We start from the raw sequence: 20,761 nt of genomic DNA on the forward strand, positions 1-20,761 counted from the left end.
TGCCTGAAAGAATGGCAGGTGCGTGGCCCGGTGTCAGAAAAGAAACAAGTTGTGAAGAGGAAGTGGCCAATATGACCGTTGGGGCTCACAGCCTGGTGCCGAGGCCCTCCCTGCCCTGCTCTTCTCTGGCCTCTCACAAGCTTACTTTATGTCCCAAGGCATTTATGCCCATATTTAGGGTCTACAAGTCCCCCCCATGAAGAAGTCAAAGAGATACTTGAAACCAGGAATAAGCACAGGAGAATTTCGAAACCGCCCAGAACGAAGAACTCTGACCACCATAAATTCCTTGATTTGAAACGTTCTTGGTGCCATCATTTCTAAGAGCAACAATAAACAGCATGACTACAACACACACATAAGCCTTGTGACAAGCCAAATCTAACCATTGCTGGCACCATAAGGATGAGAAAAGAAATCACTGATCAAGAGTTGCTGAGCTGCTTGACTTTCCTCCAAAGTCAAAGGATGGGTTTGGGTATCTATGCAGCAAGATGTCAACCAGTGCTGCCACCAGATTCAGCTACTCAATTAGAAGCATCTTGGAAAACAGCTAGTTAAACATCTAGGTTTGCATATAACCTGCACGATTCTCAAGGTTAGCCTTCTTGTTCTATCCTGAAACTTCTTATTGTTGTTGCTGGATTTAAATGTTTAAAATTTTTATTTTATTTTTATTTTTTTTGTCAATGATGCTGCTTTAATTTGTAGAGCATTGGCTGACATGGTCATAGTTTCAGAGTTCCTTTAAAAAATTCTTTATCTTATCGTGATTCACAACATTATTAAGGTACCTTCAGACTTCCCCTCAACTCCATCAAGGAAGAGGGAGTATGTGAGTATGTGTGTGCGTGTGTGTTGGGGCAGGAGGGAGAGAAGCAAAGAAAGAAGCACAAGGGAAAGTGAGATTTCCATAAACTTAAAACCAATTTACAGAAAGGCATCTGATGTATTTTCTGAATAAGGCCTTGATCAGGGTAACCAATCCTCTTTGTAGCATATTCTACACTGCCCATAAATAAAGGAGTCTCTTTAAATTAACATTTCCAGTATCAATGAACAGTCCAGAAATCCTCATTTCAAGCGCTCGATGAGTCCCTGTGTGAGTCCAAGGTGCAGAAGCTGTGTTCGGGAGAGGTTTGCTAGGTTAGGGAAGGCCGCAAGCAGCTTCTCCCATGCCAGTTCCAGCAGGCTAGGTACCACCAGCCAGATCTTAAACAATGACCCAGTCCGTTTGTTTTCATGGATGTTCACCACTCCTCCATGAATGTACATGCAACCAGCCTATGAACAAATGGCAGTCAAAAGAGGATAAATTCAAAGGGGAAAGAAACAGATACTTAGGCTGAAGAGTCAGCAAAAAAACACACAGTAGGCCAAATTGAGATGAGGTGAAGCAAAAAAGAATTTCTCACCGATCCCAACACACTGCAGAGATCAAGAAGGGTTTAAATAATGAATGAGTTACTAGGAGAAAACTGTAGCTTTGTTCTTTTTTTTTTTTTTTAACTTCAACAAACATTAAACTAACCGTATATTAAGTATTCACAGTGCCAAATACTGGGAATACAAAGATGAAAATAAAGGCCCTTGCCTTCGAGAAACTAGTGGGATCTTTAACCACAAGGCATCGTGGGGCTAGAGCTATTCCGCCCTCCCAGAACACAACTTCTCTGTCCCTGCCAGAGCCTGAATGGCCGCGCGCAGTCTTCCTTTTACAATTACGCTGCTCTTTTAAACTGGGTATGATGGCTTCTTTCCCCTTTTCGCAGAGGAAGGGCTAGCTTTGTTTTGAAGAAAGTTTTAGAAACACATTCTTAATCCAAGGTTGGTAATTTCAGAATCTTTTTTCTCTTGCTAATATTGCTAAAAGTATTTCCTTATCACCTGCAACTATGTAAGGAAGATATGAAAACAAAAACTTACCGGTGTAACAGCTGCACAGTGAAAGTAAACTGGCTCGGGCATGGTAGCTGGGAGCTTCACCCACTGAAAAGTCTGCAGGTTCAACTTCCAGATATCTCCCAGGATCACTTCTCCATTATAGCCCCCACAAATAAACACATCTGTCGAGAAAAGAGAGACCCCAGGTCACACAAAAGAAAAGAGCCACAGCTATAGCATGTTTTGTAGTAGATCCCCTGGCTAGCTGACGTGGGACCGGTTCTGTGGATCACCCCCTACCACAGACGGCTGTAGCTGGGCAGTCCTCTCCTGCTGCTGTCCTATCCCTCAGTAAAGTACAGACACTATTTTGGGATCTTTGCTAGGACTTGGGATGCAAGTCTCTAAGGAGGCTTCATGTCTGGGTCCTCAAATTCAAATACCTACAGGTGCCAGGCACAGGAAGTGAGTGAACAAGAAGGTCCAGGGAAAATAAACAAACAGGAGTGCACATGCTCTAAAGGAGATGGTGATGCAGCTCCAGCTGATCGATAATATGCAGAACTTAAGGTCCACAATTGCCAGATCTTCTGATTTTTCCAGAGGAGCTGGAAATCTGGATTTTTTTTTTTTTTTCCTAAGGGAGACATTTTGATTTTTAAGTGTTATCCGCTAATCCAAAAATTTTTAATACATATATGAGCCAAACAAAACGTAACTGCAGGCCACCAGTTTGCAAATTCTTCTTTCAAATAATGTTCTAGAAAGGACGATATTTGTCTGCCCACACAGACAAACATCCTCTATGCAGACGTGTAACCTGAGGAGAAACATTCACTGCAATGTTCAGCTTGGGGGGCACAAAAGTGGTTCTTCCAAGCTTTCTTCAGCCAAAGGAGGACAGTGTGAAGCCCCATTTGATCTATACAGTTCTTTAAGTTCTTTCAACCTTCCCCCAAATCAAAAGTTTTTCATCACGGTTGTTGTTTTGTTTTTGTAAAGTTAGATAGTGGTAACTGGTCAGCTGGTAACATTCAAACGAAATGCCCCAAACTAAGGCTGAATTCCACTGGTACAGTGCCTGGCCTCAGTGAATCAAATGAGTAGATGTCTTCATTCAGGTCTAGATCAAGCTTAAGCCAATACTTAATTAAAACTATAAAATACACTGCAAACGTTTTTGGCTAAGATTCAAGAAAAGTTCAGCTCCGAAGCAAAGGACAGCTTTGCTTCTTCGAGAGGCAAGCTGAACAATGCCACTATCTATCCATCTTAGGCAGGAAGCAGAAGCGTGATAAAAAGCACTCCCGTACTGGAGATGGCAGCATAACCCTAGTTAAATCCCAGCTAAACTGCTGACAGGATATGGGCTATGAAACTCATTTATACACAACTTCCTCCCAGGAAAAATGGAAGGTGGTGTACCAAACTATAAATAAGCTGTAAATTAAAAGACAGGAGGGCTGTCCAAAGAAGAGTCATTTATCACACTCGGATGAAGTAGTCGCAGCTGCTTTTGGAAGCCATACAATGGCTCTGTTGTAATATAGCCAAAGAATGAGCAAAGAGTCCTATTTGGCATCAGACAGAGCACAGAATAAACTTTATGAAATATCACTCTGACGGAGTTATTGTAATTTTAAAACTATGTCCACCGAGGTCTCGATTATATGTCAAGACTCTCAGTATTGCCCACCGTAACCACAGATAGCTGTTGGGGTGGGGCGTTGAAAGGTCAGGCTGTATAATAAAAGTTTATTTATCACCAAACTCAGTTCTCTGGTAACTGAGGGAACCCCAACACCCCACCCGTGTACTTGATGAAAACCACTAAAAGAAGCATAACTTCATGGACTTCCCTTTAAGTTTAAACTACAAGAAACAGATTCTTCTCAAAATTATGCCCTTTACGTATATATAAAGACATTCTCAGCATATACAATTACAAAAATGGAACTAGAATGTTCTTTAGAAACCTTACCATTTTTTATTTGGACACAACTGTGACATCTTCGGGCTGCAGGGAAACCTGTCAAATACATAATAAACACAGAAATTCCATTATTTACAGAAAGACTAAGACTAACGCTGATGTGCCACAGTGAGAGACATACTATGAATAACTCACTTAAAACAATCCCATTGTTGCATTAAGCAAACATTGACTAGTCCTTCCAATCCTTCCTTATTTCACACTAAAATGAAGCCATCTGAGTCTCACTGTAACTGTACAGTGTTCAGGTGCCAGGGGAACAAAAGGGGGTGCGAGGGGCAGGGGTTACTAGTAGCTTTCCCAAGCCCTTTTACCCACAAAAGACAGGTGGATCTTGATTCAAGTGTCTGCTTCCTAACCCACCTGGCTATGTGGCTCTGTCTGATGCCACATTTCCCAGCTTCCACAGAACTCAACAATCCCCATTAAAAGTCTCTGCACAATTATAGAGGAAGAATAATAATTGGACTAAGGAATAAAAATAATTTATAACACCAGCACAACAGATATTTCACTTGTCATATAACTCAATAAAAGTACTTTTTCCCCTCCAAAACAAGTATAAATTAAAATATATTTATTAAAGATAAATGAATCGATATTTTAAATTTACCTATTTTTTCATGGGGTTTTGTGGCAATTTCCTCCCATGCATTTGTTTCAAGGTTGTATGCATGGATCTTGGGGAGAAAAAAAAAAAGAAGATACACACATGTAAATAATTTTAGCTAGCCTGAAAACAATTTTTTAACAACGGCCTATACAAACATGTACTCTTGGTTAAAAAGTCTTCGTTTCTTTTGCCTTTCTCCAATCTTCCCTAATTCTAAAATTAGAAGGCAAAACATTAAATGAAGCAGTTGAAAGATAAACAGATACAGGATTCCAATTTTTTTTAAATCACACGAAAAAAAAGAAAAAACTTGAAATTCTGCAACTGCCACATTTTTAACAATGAACATTTATCATTTTTATACCAGAAAAAAGTAAGTGTTGATAAGAAAATATAAGAACACAGTTTTGACAAAACTTGAAAAAGACCAATAAGGTTCCAAAGCAGCCCAGGAGCTCTGTAGCCTAATCTAGATTTCTCCCGGGAGATGTGGATTTAGCAATGCCATAGGAATGGATGAATAAAAACCCTTCAGAGCACAGCTTCCTAAAGATGCATAGCCCTAAACGTGACTGTTCTTTTTAGATATACAGCACTGACGATGACAGAGATGTGACATCCCTAGCATCATGGTTCCAGTTCTCATCAGTTTCTCCATTCGAGCTACTATACCTTCCTTTTAGTCACTTTCCTCATCCAGCTTATGCCGGGGATAATTTTCATGTATTTTCAATGTGTGATCAATATAATGGTCAACTGGAAAGTGCATCAGGGCACAGAGTTTGGCCATATGTTATAAAAAGCATATAACACAAAATAGGTGTTAATGAAGAACCTGTTCAAAAATTCAAGTATCTAGGGGGGGCGCCTGGGTGGCTCAGTCGTTAAGCATCTGCCTTCGGCTCAGGGTCATGATCCCAGGGTCCTGGGATAGAGCCCCACATCGGGCTCCCTGCTCCGCGGGAAGCCCGCTTCTCCCTCTCCCACTCCCCCTGCTTGTGTTCCCTCTCTCGCTGTCTCTCTCTGTCAAGTAAATAAATAAAATCTTAAAAAAAAAAAAATTCAAATATCTATAGTAACAGAATTGTCTTACTTAGTATGAAACATGCCTCTCTCTATCCTTTTCTCTCTCATTATTATTATTATTATTTTTAAATATACCTTGTTTAAGGAATAAGCTGTCCAGGAAGTACCACCTCCCAAGATGTAAATCCTCTGCCCATCATGTGCAATTTCATGTCTGTACCTGAAAACATACATAAAATCCGTTTATAATGAAGTGAAAAATGATCAACCTAAGATTTAGCTGCAAGGCTTTTTATTGGATAATTATTTATAGTAATAAATTACTAGAGATAACCTAAGTGTTTAACAATAGTGAATTGGTTAAACGAATTACAGAATATACATAAAATGGATTAGTGTGCAACCAATAAGAATGTAGGCAGAGAAGACAGTTAATATACTGAGAACTTCTTTTCATGTCATTAACTGAAAAAAAAAAAAGTTATGTAAGAGCAGATAGGCTCTAATCCCATGAAAAATTTATAGATACACAAATATGCACAGAAAATGACTACAGAGATACATCTAAAATGTTAACCCTGGTTATCTCTAGATTTAGGTTTTATTTTTTTATTTTCTTCATTTTGCTTATTTGTCTTTTCCAGATTTTCTATAATCTTTTTGTGATAACTCTGTATAAGGGGGGACATTATTACAGAGTTTTTAAAAAGTAATCTGTCTACATTTTATCAGAAACCCTACACTACTGGCTTTCAAATTAAGATACTTATTTAGGAGTGCCCGGGTGACTCAGTTGGTTAAGCGACTGCCTTCGGCTCAGGTCATGATCCTGGAGTCCTGGGATCAAGTCCTGCATTGGGCTCCAGTCCTGCATTGGGCTCCCTGCTCGGCAGGGAGTCTGCTTCTCCCTCTGACCCTCCCCCCTCTCATGCTCTCTCTCAAATAAATAAAATCTTTTAAAAAAAAAGATACTTATTTAATAGACACAAAGATATCAGAAAAATTCTGCTACATAGAACTGTGAATATAATGTGAAACACCTACCAGAACTTTTATCCAAGCAGTCTAGCTAGAAGCTGAAACAATTTATAATATGTCCATAAAATGATTCAAGAAGGCAACCATGTGAAAATGCTTTGAAAACTTAATCTAGTTCCTCCTTTCCCTGAAGGCCCTGGTGCTGATAAAATACATTACATCAAAATTATTCCAGCAGCAGCCCACCTCCCAAGTCCTCACATGGTAGCTCTGCAATCATCAGCCTACTGACATACTACAATAAAGACTAAGTCTTCCTTAGCTAACCTCTATGCCATTTTGTTTAAAGGAAACAAAGAGATAACTGGATTCATCTAAACAAAGTGAATAAAAAAGTATTTAGTATCTTTGCTTTTAAACTGGAGCGGGAAAAAAGTAAGTATTTCACAGAGTTTAATTCTAAGAGGCAACTCCTAGCAGGAAAGAAAAGTGAAAGGCCTAGGACTACTCCCAGAAGGCCGCTGGCAGCACCATGTGATGTTTGCGTGCTTAACAGGGCACTTAAAATGAATGTCCTCCCTCCCTCCCATCCACCCATCCATCCACCCATCCGATCAATATTCACTGAGTACCACTGTGGGAATTGAGTGCCACAGGCACTCTGGGGTAAACAGCTGCAAGCAAATGAGCCAAAGAATCCCAATATGCAAGTTAAGAAGGGAAATCAAAAAGTAACTAGAAAGTAACTGTTTTGTCTATAGTATGATATTTAATTACATTTGCTACCATTGGTTTCTTCTTCAAAGTGTTACTATCTTCCTAATGCAGAAAAAAAGAGATATAAAAGGAAATAACATGAGAAAAAATCTATAGTTAAGGGGGGAAATACCATTCCTTAACCAGAAGACCTTTCTTTAACGCTGAACTAGGATCTACCAGCCAGTTGGCTATTCTAACCAGGCTATAAGAGTTTTCTTCAAACCGTATTACCAATATTCTGAAAAAAGTCAAATCTTAGCAAGAAAGAATAAATATGCTTTGATCCTAGAACCTCACCTCTCTTCTGGCAGATCACAGGATAGGTTGTTTGGTTTCAGTTGTGTCCACTCTCTGGTATTGAGATCTAATTTGTGCAGGTCTGTGCTGTAAATATAGCCAGTTGTCCCTCCAAAAACATAAAGGGAGCCATTGATGATCGCCATGGCCTGGATAGCAAGGAAAGGTGAACACCATTGACTCATTAACACCTGATTAAAGAATATAAACTTATTAAATACCCCAGAATCAGACTTCATGAAATTCTCTTGTACTTTTTAACCTTCTAAAATATCAGACCTTTAAAAGATTAAAGATTTTAGGGGCACCTGGGTGGCTCAGTCGGTTGAGCTTCTGACTCTTGATTTCGGCTCATTCCTGTCATAGTCATGGGATCAAGCTCCACGTCATTGTGCTCCCCGCTCAGCGGGGAGTCTGCTTGTCCCTCTCCCTCTGCTCCTCCCCCCACTCGCACTCTTTCTCTCTCTCTCTCTCTCAAATAAATGAATAATAAATAAAATCTTTAAAAAATATACTTAAAAATAAATAAATAAATAAATAAAAGATAGAAGATTTTAGAGAACACAGAGACTGTCTTTAGAATGTTACACGCAAACAATGAATCATGGAACACTACATCAAAAACTAATGCTGTAATGTATGGTGATTAACATAATAATAATAAAAAAAAAAACGAAAGGTAAAGCTTTGAGGTGCCTGGGTGGTGCAGTCGGTTAAGCGTCCCACTCTTGGTTTTGGCTGAGGTCGTGATCTCAGGGTTGTCAGATTGAGCCCTGCGTTGGGCTGCTCAGCATGGAGTCTGCTTAAGACTCTCTCCCTCTCCCTCTGCCCCTTCCCCACCACGTGCGCTCTCTCAATCTAAAAAATAAATAAATAAATTTTTAAAAAAAAGAAAAAAAGAAAGAAAGAAAGGTAAAGCTTTGCTCAACTGGAAAGCAGTTCTCCCTAAATAGGCAAGAAGCCTGGATATTGCTTAGGGGTCCCAGCCAACCAAAGAATGCATACATCATGGACATGAGCATTTCCATACAAAGCTGCTTCTCTTTCTAAGCAGTGTGAAGAAAAACACTCTCAGGAAGAAGAAGCAGATGTGAAAATAAGCCACCAGAACCCCTTAAGTAACATGTCTAAAGTTGGCAGTCCTAAAAACTTCACATTTTCCACCAGACTCCCTTCAGCATAAGTTCCGCTTTTGTTAATGGTCATTTCTCAGAGTTTTAATGCCTCCTCTGGTGGAATACAGAGTTATCCAGTATGTACCTCTACACATAGCTCAGGAGGTATTTATCAGTAATAATGCTGGCCAGTTGAAAAAGAAGCTAAAGTTGTTTTAACCTTAGCCCATTACTCTCAAAGGGTCTCTGATGTTGGCGGGTTGCTCCCTATCTTTTTGGATCTTTTCAAACCTAAGGTTTGAAGCACTGGAACCTAACTAGAAACTAATCTCCACATAATCTGTGTTTTAGCTCAGATTAGTCTGTATAAAAGTCCCTTCCAAGTGCAGAGATCATCTACTCTACTACTTAGGTCAGTAAGCTCTCCAAAGAATCATATCATTTTAGAGATGACAGCACCCTGACCATATGTTGAGTCCAAACTCTACTGGGAATGGGCGTGGAGATGGGGTGGGTCCTGACATTTAAAAATACTTCTGTATAGGGGTACCCGGGTGGCTCAGTCGGTTAAGCGTCTGCCTTCAGCTCAGGTCATGATCTCGGGGTCCTGGGATGGAGCCCTGCATCAGGCTCCCTGCTCAGCGGAGAGTCTGCTTCTCCCTCTGCCCCTCCCCCTGCTCATGCTCACCTTCTCTCTCATAAATAAATAAAATCTTAAAAAACAAAACAAAACAAAAAAAACCCTTCTGTATAGATCTAGGTCATGATCCCAAATTGGATTAGAAATAAAGAATGAGAAAAAAAGGAAAGGACATAAATAACCAGATTGGCAAATTACGATTTCACATCAGAACTGAAAAATCAGGGGTGCCTGGGTGGCTCAATCGTTAAGCATCTGCCTTCGGCTCGGGTCATGGTCCCAGCATCCTGGGATCGAGCCCCGCATCGGGCTCTCTGCTCCGCAGGAAGCTTGCTTCTCCCTCTCCCACTCCCCCTGCTTGTGTTCCTGCTCTCGCTATCTCTCTCGTCAAATAAATAAATAAAATCTTTAAAAAAAAAAAAAAACTGAAGAATCAGAGGGCGCCTGGGTGGCTCAGTCAGTTGAGTGCCTGGCTCTTGGTTTTGACTCAGGTCATGGTCTCAGGGTCTTGAGATCAAGCCCTGTGTGGGGCTCCACATTCAGTGGGGAGTCTGCTGGAGGATTCTCTCTCTCCCTCTGCCCTCCCCCCACTCATGTGTGTGCTCTCTTTCAAATAAATAAATCTTTAAAAAAAAAAAAAAGAACCCTGGGCACTTGGGTGGCTCAGGTGGTTAAGCATCTGCCTTTGGCTCAGGTCATGGGATCCTGGGATCGAGCCCCCTTTCGGGCTCCCCACTCAGCGGGGAGCCTGCTCCTCCCTCTGCCTCTGCCCCGCCCCCTGACTCATGCTCTCTCTCTTCTCTCAATAAATAAAATCTTTTTTGAAATATGAACTGAAAAATCAAATATTAAACAGTGAATTCACTCTCTGTTTAAAAAAGTGGTAACAAATATTCTGACACTGTCCCCAGAACTAGAAAAATCGGCACTAATACATCCACCATGATTGCCCACAGATTGGTACCTGTCCATATATACGACTGGGTTTCTTGCCCCGACAGCTGAGTAAAGCCCATCTCTTATACTTCACGTTACACACGTGGACGTCGTTGCCGTTGCTCTCGCCAAACGGGATGCCTGTACCTCCAAACACCAACAGGTTGTTTCCATGTAGCACAACTGGGGAAGGAGACGCACATTTCCATTATGTACTGGGCACCTGCAGTATGTTCCCACATAAACCCAAAATAACTGAGAAACTAAAAGAGTGTCTGCTTTAACGCTCTCAGAAGATCACTCAAACCACTGACATCCAACTACTACAAAGTTCTGTAGAAAAAGGTTTAATTCACACTATGTGGACTATACCATATAGTTAGCTCTAGCTCATTGTTAGGTATGTGACATGTATTCAGTACATATTTGTGGAGGTCATGAAGTACTGTGCTCTAACTATACTAAATGACATGAACTACGGTACACCACTGCCGCTGAAGACAGTTCAAGTAGGCAGTAAAGAAGAGGAAAATGAAGTACCATCTTAGCCTCAGCAAAGACCCAGCACGACTCCGGATGAAGGGATAAAAGGATCATTCTGTTTTTGCCGGGGGAATGAATGATCTCTACATTTTAAATTATGTTTCTGTCACCTTGATCCTCTACCAGATAAAAAGAAACACCAATATCCTGCTGGTAACTTTGGTGTTCTCTATATTTCTTCTGTTCCTGCCACCACACACACACACACACACACACACACACACACACACACACGCATGCACAGGCATGCACACATGCACATATATTCTTTCTCTAGTGACAAATACTCCTCAAATCGTGCTACTATATTATTTCAGTGGTATTTTTTTAAAAGATTTTATTTATTTATTTGACAGAGAGAGAGACACAGCGAGAGAGGGAACACAAGCAGGGGGAGTGGGAGAGGGAGAAGCAGGCTTCCCGCAGAGCAGGGAGCCCGATGTGGGGCTCGATCCCAGGACCCTGGGATCATGACCTGAGCCTAAGGGAAGCGCCTAACGACTAAGCACCCAGGTGCTCCTCAATGGCATTTTTAAAAATTGATTCGGGGGGGGGGGCGCCTGGGTGGCTCAGTTGGTTAAGTGTCTGCCTTCGGCTCAGATCATGATCTCAGGGCCCTGGGATCGAGCCCTACATCGGGCTCCCTGCTCAGCGGAAAGTTTGCTTCTCTCTCTGCCCTTCTCCCCCTCTCGTTCTCTCTCTTTCTCTCAGATAAAAAATAAAATCTTTAAAAAAAAATAAAAAAATAAAAATCAATTCTTCAGTTGATATAGTCTGAGAGTCAACATGGGCTCTGGAGCCAGCAAGAGCTAGGTTTCAATTCTCATGTGACCTCAGTAAAGTTATCCAATCTCTCCAAATTAATCTTCACAACAACGCTATGAGGTAAAAACTAATACTATCTTCTCCATTTTTACAGAAGATGAAACAGAAGTGGAGAGTGGTTTAAATACTTGTTGAAGGTTTCCCAAAAAGAACCTTGCCAAGCTAGGATTTAATCCCAGGCAGTCTGGCTCCAGAGCCTGCACTCTTAGCTATTCCCTTAAGGCCTCTCTAATAGTCTCAGTTTCTCATTTGTACAACGGCAATAATTCTAGTATGTGCATCATAGAGATGTTGTGAGGTAAACGGATACTATGCGTGAAGTACTTTGTTCAAAAGCTATTATCGTCATTATAAACCCCCTCTCTTGATCCTCTACCACATTATACCTAGTATATATATGATACTTTATATTGAACCCGCTGAGATATTACTAATCCCATTTTACAGGTAAGGAACTTGAACCTAAAAATCATCAAGCAAGTAAATGGTACATAGCTAGATTCAAACTCAGGACTAGCCAACTCCCAAGTGATTCTGAATCAGCATGCTACATTATTACCACAGTAAAAAGTCTATCCCTTAACAGGGTTTAATCATATTACAGTATTATTACAAATTATTAACAAGAAGCATGTGACACTGACCTATCCTCACAAACATTTCATAAAGTCAAAAGTTCAGAACTGCCTGCACTCACGTGACATAGATGCCAATTCCCGGGGCATGTAGCCGTCCGTGCCCATCTGGTGCCATACTCCTGTAGCAAAATGATACCTCCAAAGCTCCCTGAAGAGAGGATAGTCTTCATTATCTGGCCCTCCAGATTCATCATAATCTGGGTTATAACCTCCAAACACATAGAGGTTGGTATTATCTGCCACACAACGATGTCCACTTCGTGCTGGTGGAGGTCTGTGGCCTAGGAGAGAAGAAGACAGTTTTCCACAGATGGCCAAGCAGATTAAAAGCACAAACAAAATTCGGTCTCAATCATTTTAGCTTTAAAAGGGAATCAGGGAAAATTTATCACATGGATTTACTTTTTATTTGCTTAGGTTATTTTTACATTCACACATACTACTTAAGATTTTAAGGAGCTAGTCTCCATTTCTATTTCACACAACTACTTTCAGATTTTGGTAACTGTAAAAAAATTTTTTCCGAGGGAGGTAAAATAGCATTATAAACTCAAAAAAATGGCTGACAACTTGAAATTTTCAGGAAAAGAAGGAGGAGGGGTTTAATAGGCCAAAAGCTAACAGGACAAATTTTCTTATTTCCTTAGAGGAGAACAAAAACACAGGCCAACTAAATTAAACTGAAAATATTAGAGAACTACATAAATATAATCACAAATGTGAATGAGTCATGTATAAATAAAAATACATACACATAAAACCTATGATTTGTTCACAATATATAATTATACACTTAAAAAGAAAACTGGCTTTCAAAGAGTTATAGCAAAATTTAGAATTAAATACCACTCCAGACATTATGGCAGTTAAAAAATATCCTTACAGTTATCTCAAAGAGCATCTTTCATCCTACTAAGAGCTTTACTAAGAAAAGCTATTTCTACAATTTATATTTGAAAGCTTTCTGAAGTTTAAAGTCCAACAACCAGTTCACTAAAAATTACTTCAAGATTATTTTAGAGTAAAAAACCCTAAAATTTGAGATTATTTCTATTATCCTTATAATTTTTTATACCCGTCTACACAAACCCTTATATAGCTACAGAACCAAAGATGCTTAAATCCATACTGGGTGGAATAAGAAGCTACTATAGTTCTCTGTTACCCTAAAGAGTTATCTACTTTCTTCCATTAGGAACAGATACTAGTATGTTAATTAATATTTAGGACGATGCTGGACACCTAAATATAAACGCTTATTACCAACCTAACATAGGCTTTATATATTTTCTTAATCAAAATCCCACTTCCTAGGGTATAATTTCAAATAAGAACAGAAAAGAAGTTGCATCTATCTAGAGAAACTAAAAAAACAAATAAACCATGAATCAATCACTGAATCCCTCAACTCTGACCTGTCAGTCCTGTCTGAGAATCTTTGATGGCTCCTTCCTGTTCAAGTACAGAGTCTTCAACCCGCAATTTAGAGCCCTTCACAACATAACTTTGGCCTGATCTCTCACACTCCTGCCTAAGTTTCTCTCTCTGCTTATAAAGCCAACTCCTTCCCTTAGCCCTTGGCCTGGTCTCCTACCCTTCAATGCCTACTTGTGGAAATGCCTCCGAGTCCAGCCCTTACAGTTTTCTCCTCAATAAGACCCTAGGGCCCTTAAAGTTCAGTACCCTGTAATTCAAATAGGATATATACACACAATAAGATTATTGCACCGTAACTGTGTAAATACGTGAATATAAAATTAGGCAAACTATAATCAGAAAATTTACTCATGAGCTGTGATTTACCTCAACTGAAGAACTCAATTTCTCTTTCTAGGAATCTTGAAACACAGAAAGTGTGGTGTGGAAGAAAAAGCAAAGGCTCCTACAAATATCTAGATTTGAATCCAGGTTTTTTCTAACTGCTACCTTGAGCAAGTCACTGACCCTCACTGTATCTCAGCTTCCTCGTCTGTATAAGGGGATATTATTCCTGTACCTCACAGATTTTTCATACTTTATTAAAATGTTTGGTTTATATATGAATCTTTCCAAGTATCTGTGAACTATTTGAAGAAAGAGGAATGTACCTGCATTGACCTTTCTAGCACCAAGCCTAAGGCACACAAAAAACACTACACAAAAGTTTATTAACTTAATTTTTCTCTACTCATTTTGTTAACATTTGTTTTTCTTTTCCAAATAGGTTATGAGCTCCTCGAGGGCAAAGATCATGTATAACAATTATCCTGTATTACCCATAACACCTAAAACAGTTGGAGCTATATAAAAGACACTAGGAGTTTCATTGATTTTAACTTCAGGTCAAAGTAAACAGTGACAGGCATGATCAAAATAGTGTACAGCTCTCAATGGACTTTGATATCATTATACTTAAGAGATATACGATTTCAGGGGCAGGGGATGGATTATGCAATGGTCTTCTCAAAACAGAAATGGTTCTAAAAATTAGACAAATTTAAAGAAAAAACATAACAGAGTTGCTGTGGCAATAGATGGGAACTCTAAGAATCTCTATAATGTCATTTGCTTTACTCCCTGGAGTCAACAGATAATTTTTTAAAACTGCTTTTGGACAAATATGAAAAGACATACAGTATATTCCAGGATTTTCTCTCAATGGCTGTAGAGCAGATATTCCATTATGAGTTAACTGACAACTATTTTTGTGACAAATGTGATTCAAACGGATTAAAGGTTGAGGAGTTAGTGAAAAGATGGTTTTATATTTATCCACTCATTCACTCATTAAGCCAAAAATATTACTGGATACTTGCTATGTACCAGGTACTGCAAAAGGTGCTGGGGATACGGTAATAGGACCACTACCATTTCTGTCCTCTAGAGCTTCTGGTCTAGTCCTGCACTGTCCAATGCAGTAGCCACTAGCCACATATTAATGCTGAGCACTTGAAATGAGGATGGTCCAAACTGAGATATGATTTCAATGTAAAATACCCACTGGATTTCAAAGACTTAGTATCCAAAAATGAATGTAAAATTACTAACTTTTGTACTGAATGTATGTTGAAATGATATTTTTGATGTCCTGAGTTAAATAAAAGTATTAAAATTAATGCCACCTTTTACTTTTTTATTGTGACTACTAGAAATTTTTAAACTTGTGGCTTACATTTCTATTGAACAGGGCTGGTCTAACTCAATTGCTGGCTTTTGTAAGTAATTTAATTATCTATGCAAATTAAACTGTTGGGTAAAGAGCATCTGATCAATGTTTGATAAATATTAAACATGCTGTCAAGAAGTCTGATAGCTGGGAGTAAAGGGGTAACTCTTCTTTCTCTTTAGTCAGTAACTAGAGATTTCTTTGTACATACTTATAGCCCAAGAGTAACTAACATATCAGAAAGTCAAATTTTACTTTGAATAAATCATGGGAATTTGTCAGGGCTAATGCCATGGAGACTAAGCACTGATTTTCATTATGTGGGATATAGCACAGGCTCATCAGCCTTGACCAAAATAAAATTGGATTTTAGATTGTTAAATAGTTCTCTGAATCCTCCCCCAAATTCTCCATGTGCAGATCTCACTTTCCTAAAAATGGCTTGCTACTAATAAAATCACCCATTGAATTAGGTTACCTGATTCAGGAACTTCCACTAGAAAATGTAAACAATTCAAACATAAAAAAAGTCAAAAATTAAAACTGAACTTGCATGCAGAGGTGAACTCCCAATATCCAGAAGACAACATCCAGCTAAGGGAGTGTGTACCTATGATGTCTGAGCCATCTTCTCCTATGTGCTCACCTTGTCACAAACACTTGCTCTTTACCCCAGGGCAGAAGCCAGAGCTCATGGTAACCAGGGAAATGGGCTTTAGTTTCTAGCCCAAAGGAAGAAAGAAGCTGGCTGTCCAACATAAGGTAACATATGATCAGGTGATTAGCCAATGTTTTCACCATTACAATATTGTAACAAAGCTTCCTTTACATATGTTCATATGCAAATGTCTGAGTACTTCTGGGACAAAGGAATATATGCTTTAAACTGTTATAGATGCAATGTGATAGAACCATATTGCATAAGCTGATAGAGCAAAAATGCATAAGCTGAATGTAATCATGAAAAAACATGAGGCAAACACAAACTAAGGGACATTCCACAATATAACTAGTCTATAATGTTCAAAAATATCAGTGTCAAAGCTAAAGATATATGAAAACTGAATGCAACACACGATTTGGGATTTTCTTTTACTACAAAGGACATCATTAGAATAATTGGCAAAATCTGAAAGGTCTGTAAATTAGATACTAGTGTTAATTTTATCCATTACTTACGGCGTTAATAGTGTTAATTTCTTATTTTGGGTACTAGTTCTGCAGTCAAAAAGAGTATTTGTTTTTCAAGAACAGACACTAAAGTATTTAGGGGTAATGTGGCATCATGTCTGGAGCTTAACCTCAAAGAGTTCAAACAAAAACAATATGCATGTGCATATGTATACATGTGTTATATATAGAGAGAAAGAGGGGGTGAGAGGGAAGAGGAGAGGCAAGAGAAGAGAGGGACCAGGATCAAGCAAATGTGATCAAATGTTAACATTTGGGGAATCTGGGCGAATGGTATAGAATTTTTTACCATTCTTGTAGCTTCTCTGTTGAGTCTGAAATTATGTCATGAAGGAACAATCTCTAGCCATTTATCCTCATCTTTTTTTGATAGCCATTAGCATAGTTTCATTGTTTTCTTCTTGCTTTTTATTTCTAGGTACTTTATAATTTTCCATGTAATGGTGAATGGATATCTCTTTATTTTATTTTCTAATTGGTTGTTGTTAATATATAGAGAAGTAATTTATCTTTGCAAGTTCAAATTTTATCCAGCCAACTGTCTGAATTCTGGTATTAGTTATCATTAATTATCTCGAATTTTATACTAGACAATCATGTACATGTTATTAATGACAACTGTCAGCTCTTTCTTTCCAATATATGTACCTTTTATTTTTTTCCTTGTCTTCTACAGTACTGGCTGAAACCTCCAGAACAAGGTGGAAGAGTGGAGAGGATACTGAGCATTTTTGTCTTATTTTTACTTTAATGAGGATATTGGTAATGTTTCGCCATTATATATAATATTTGCAATTGGTTTCTTATAGATAGCCTATCAATAAAATAAATTTTCCTTTATTCTTGGATGCCTGCAAATTTTTTCCTTACCAGGAATGGGTATGGTTTTTTTTTAAATAAAATTTTTATTGAACTGTAACATACAGAAAATTGCATATAAGAGTACAGCTTGATGCATTTTAACAAAACGAACACACTGAGTATCAAATTTTATTAGACACTTTTTTTGATAGCAAGAAAATCTTGATTTTTCCACTTTTCTGATTTTATTAAAATAATTAAGCTTTCTTATTTTTCTTTCCTTTTCTCCTAGAAGATCCACATCCCATTACCTCTAATATTTTTTTAAAACCCATAAACTCGGGGCGCCTGGGTGGCTCAGTCAGTTAAACGGCCGACTCTTCATTTCAACTCAGGTCATGATCTCAAGGCCCTGGGATCAAGCCTGGCTTCCCAGCTCCTCACTCAGCATGGGGTCCGCCTGAGGATTCTCTCTCTCCCTCTGCCCCTCTGCTGTTGGCATGCACACGTGCCTTCCCTCTTTCTAATAAATTTTTAAAAACCATGAATTTTTGTTTTCCTAACAATATTAAGAATAAACCGGGGCGCCTGGGTGGCTCAGTCGTTAAGCGTCTGCCTTCGGCTCAGGTCATGATCCCAGAGTCCTGGGATCGAGCCCCGCATCGGCCTCCCTGCTCGGCGGGAAGCCTGCTTCTCCCTCTCCCACTCCCCCTGCTTGTGCTCCCTCTCTCGCTCTGTCTCTCTCTGTCAAATAAATAAATAAAATCTTAAAAAAAAAAAAAAAAGAATAAACCACATACAGGGGCAACTGGGTGACTCAGTCCGTTAAGCGACTGACTTGTGATTTCCGCTTAGGTCATGATTTCACGGTGCTGAAATCGATCTCCGCGTGGGGCTCCGTGCTCGGCTGTGGAGCCTGGTTAAGATTCTCTCTCTCCCTCCACCCCTCCCCCCCCCCCCCCCCGGGCTCCGGAGCACACTCGCGTGCTCTCTCTCTCTCTCTCAGTAAACAAACCACACACGGAAAAAAACTTGGCTATTAACAGTGATTACTTCTGGAGAGGGGAACAAGGTGAAGAATAAAGATGTGAAGCAGGACCTTTGCTTTTTTAATTTAACATTATTGTGAAATATAACACATGTATAGGAACACATATAACTATAAATGTACAGCTTAACAAATTATCAAAAAGGTAATCATCACTCAGGTCAAAATACTGAATATTGTCAGCACCCAGATGCCCCCTTACCTGCTCCTTTTGGTCACAACTCCCTCCGTCCACCTCCTTCACTTCTAGAGGAAACGTATTTCCTATTTTTATGGCAATCATAAAACTTGCTTTCTTTTAATAGCTTTATTATACCTAATATGCATCCCTAAACAGTATTGTTTATTTTGGCCTAGTTTTGTTTTGTTTTGTTTTGTTTTAATTTATTTGACAGAGACAGCGAGAGAGGGAACACAAGCAGGGGGAGTGGGAGAGGGAGAAGCAGGCTTCCCACCGAGCAGGGAGCCCAATGATGCGGAGCTCGATCCCAGGACACCGAGATCACGACCTGAGCCGAAGGCAGACACTTAACGACTGAGCCACCCAGACGCCCCTATTTTGGCCTAGTTTTGAAGTGTATTTTAGTAGAATGATATAGTATGGTATTCTTTCTGGGCTCTTTCATTCATAATTATGTTTCTGAGATTCATTCACGTTGTTTGGGGTGAAGTAGTCTGTTCATTTCCATTGTCAAATAGTATTTCTTGGGATTCCTGGGTGGCTCAGTCGGTTAAGCATCTGCCTTTGGCTCAGGTCATGATCCCAGGGTCCTGGGATTGAGTCCCGCATCGGGCTCCTTGCTCAGCTGGGAGCCTGCTTCTCCCTCTGTCTGCCACTCCCCCTGCTTGTGCTTACGCTCTTCTCTCTGACAAATAAATAAAACCTTTAAAAAAAAACAAATAGTATTTCTTTGTACGAATATATACCACGATTTATCCACTCTACATTGAGTGAATAGACATTTGGGTTGTTTCAAATTAGTGGCTCTTAATGCTGCTATAAACATTTTTGTACATGTTTTCAGGTGCATGGGGACCCCCATTTGTTGGTTATAAATCTAGAAATGTAATTTCTGGGCCCCAATTTATGGAAATCTTTACCTTTGCTAGGTAAGGTCAAACTGTTTACAAAATACTTATTATTGGTATTGTCAGTCTTTTAAATTTAGCAATTCTCCACTTTATTTATTTTTAAAGATTTTATTTGTTTATTTGAGAGAGAATGAGATAGGGAGAGAGCATGAGAGGGGGGAGGGTCAGAGGGAGAGGCAGACTCCCTGCTGAGCAGGGAGCCCGATGCGGGACTCGATCCTGGGACTACAGGATCATGACCTGAGCCGAAGGCAGTCACTTAACCAACTGAGCCACCCAGGTGCCCCTAAATTTAGCAATTCTTATCAGTTTGTAGACCTATTTCATTGTGGTTTTAATAGGCATTTGTCTCATTACTAATGAGATTGGGCACCTTTTCCTGTTTATTGGCCAACTAGAGTTTTTTCTTTTGAGAAATGTCTGCTCAAGCCTTTAATACGTTCTTCTATTGAGATGTCTGTTTTTTTCTTACTAATCTGTTCAAATTTGTTATATATGCTTGAGATAAGGATATTCATTTTTCATCCTATGTATTTCCGTATTATTTGAATTTTAATAAGCCCATATTACACCTGTAAATTCTGGAACAAAAAATTAGATGATGTTAAGCAGTTTTACTTTCTCCCTACCCCCAATTTGTTTAAATCATCTGAAATGTTATAGAATGTTACTTATATCTATATATATACACATATACAAACACATACATACACATATGTATTTATACTATTCTGTATTTTTAGTTACAGAATGTTATATGTATAAAACATATATACACATATACACACATTTATCTTATTCTGTATTTTTATAAATCTTTTCTTAACAATTAAACTTGGCTTCACAGTCCCTTTATTTGGACGTAGTTCTTAAGTTTTACTGGTTTCTTTGCACACTGTTGCTTCCTATATCCCAATCTCCCTCTTTCTTGGATTTGTTTTCATTTTACTGGGAGTTATCTCTTCAAAGTAATTTTGTCAAAAAGGGTATGTGTTGTAAAGTTTCAGACTTCTCATTTATTTTTACCCCCACTTAAACATTAGTGAGGCTCGGTACAGAGTTCTGTTCAAAATAATTTTCTCTCAGAACACTGAAGGTACTTATCGTAGCAAATCATGTTGCAGGTAAGAAATCCAACACCAGTCTGATTCTTAGTCTTGCCCTAAGACTAAGAAAATGTACACTATTTTCTGTCTCTGGAATCATAAGGAGTTCAGCAATGTATAGATACTACATG

The 20,761-nt window shown here is 39.1% G+C and overlaps 1 protein-coding gene across 2 annotated transcripts in view; it reads right to left on the reverse strand.

Annotated features, from left to right (window-relative positions):
• Positions 1 to 903: 903 nt before the first annotated feature.
• KLHDC10 (kelch domain containing 10) overlaps positions 904 to 20,761 on the reverse strand; it is a 50,459-nt gene continuing 30,601 nt past the window's right edge. For both annotated transcript variants that reach the window (XM_032401573.1, XM_032401574.1), the window contains 8 exons: positions 12,307 to 12,528; positions 10,270 to 10,424; positions 7,551 to 7,699; positions 5,652 to 5,736; positions 4,491 to 4,557; positions 3,866 to 3,913; positions 1,927 to 2,066; positions 904 to 1,284 (listed from right to left, as the gene is read on the reverse strand). In XM_032401573.1, the coding sequence (XP_032257464.1) occupies positions 1,075 to 1,284; positions 1,927 to 2,066; positions 3,866 to 3,913; positions 4,491 to 4,557; positions 5,652 to 5,736; positions 7,551 to 7,699; positions 10,270 to 10,424; positions 12,307 to 12,528 (1,076 nt within the window). In that variant the 3' untranslated portion in view covers positions 904 to 1,074. The remainder of the gene's footprint in view (positions 1,285 to 1,926; positions 2,067 to 3,865; positions 3,914 to 4,490; positions 4,558 to 5,651; positions 5,737 to 7,550; positions 7,700 to 10,269; positions 10,425 to 12,306; positions 12,529 to 20,761) is intronic.

This window comes from Phoca vitulina, unplaced genomic scaffold (assembly GCF_004348235.1).
Source record: "Phoca vitulina isolate PV1807 unplaced genomic scaffold, GSC_HSeal_1.0 scaffold4, whole genome shotgun sequence".
In the NCBI taxonomy this organism is placed as follows: Eukaryota; Metazoa; Chordata; class Mammalia; order Carnivora; family Phocidae; genus Phoca; species Phoca vitulina.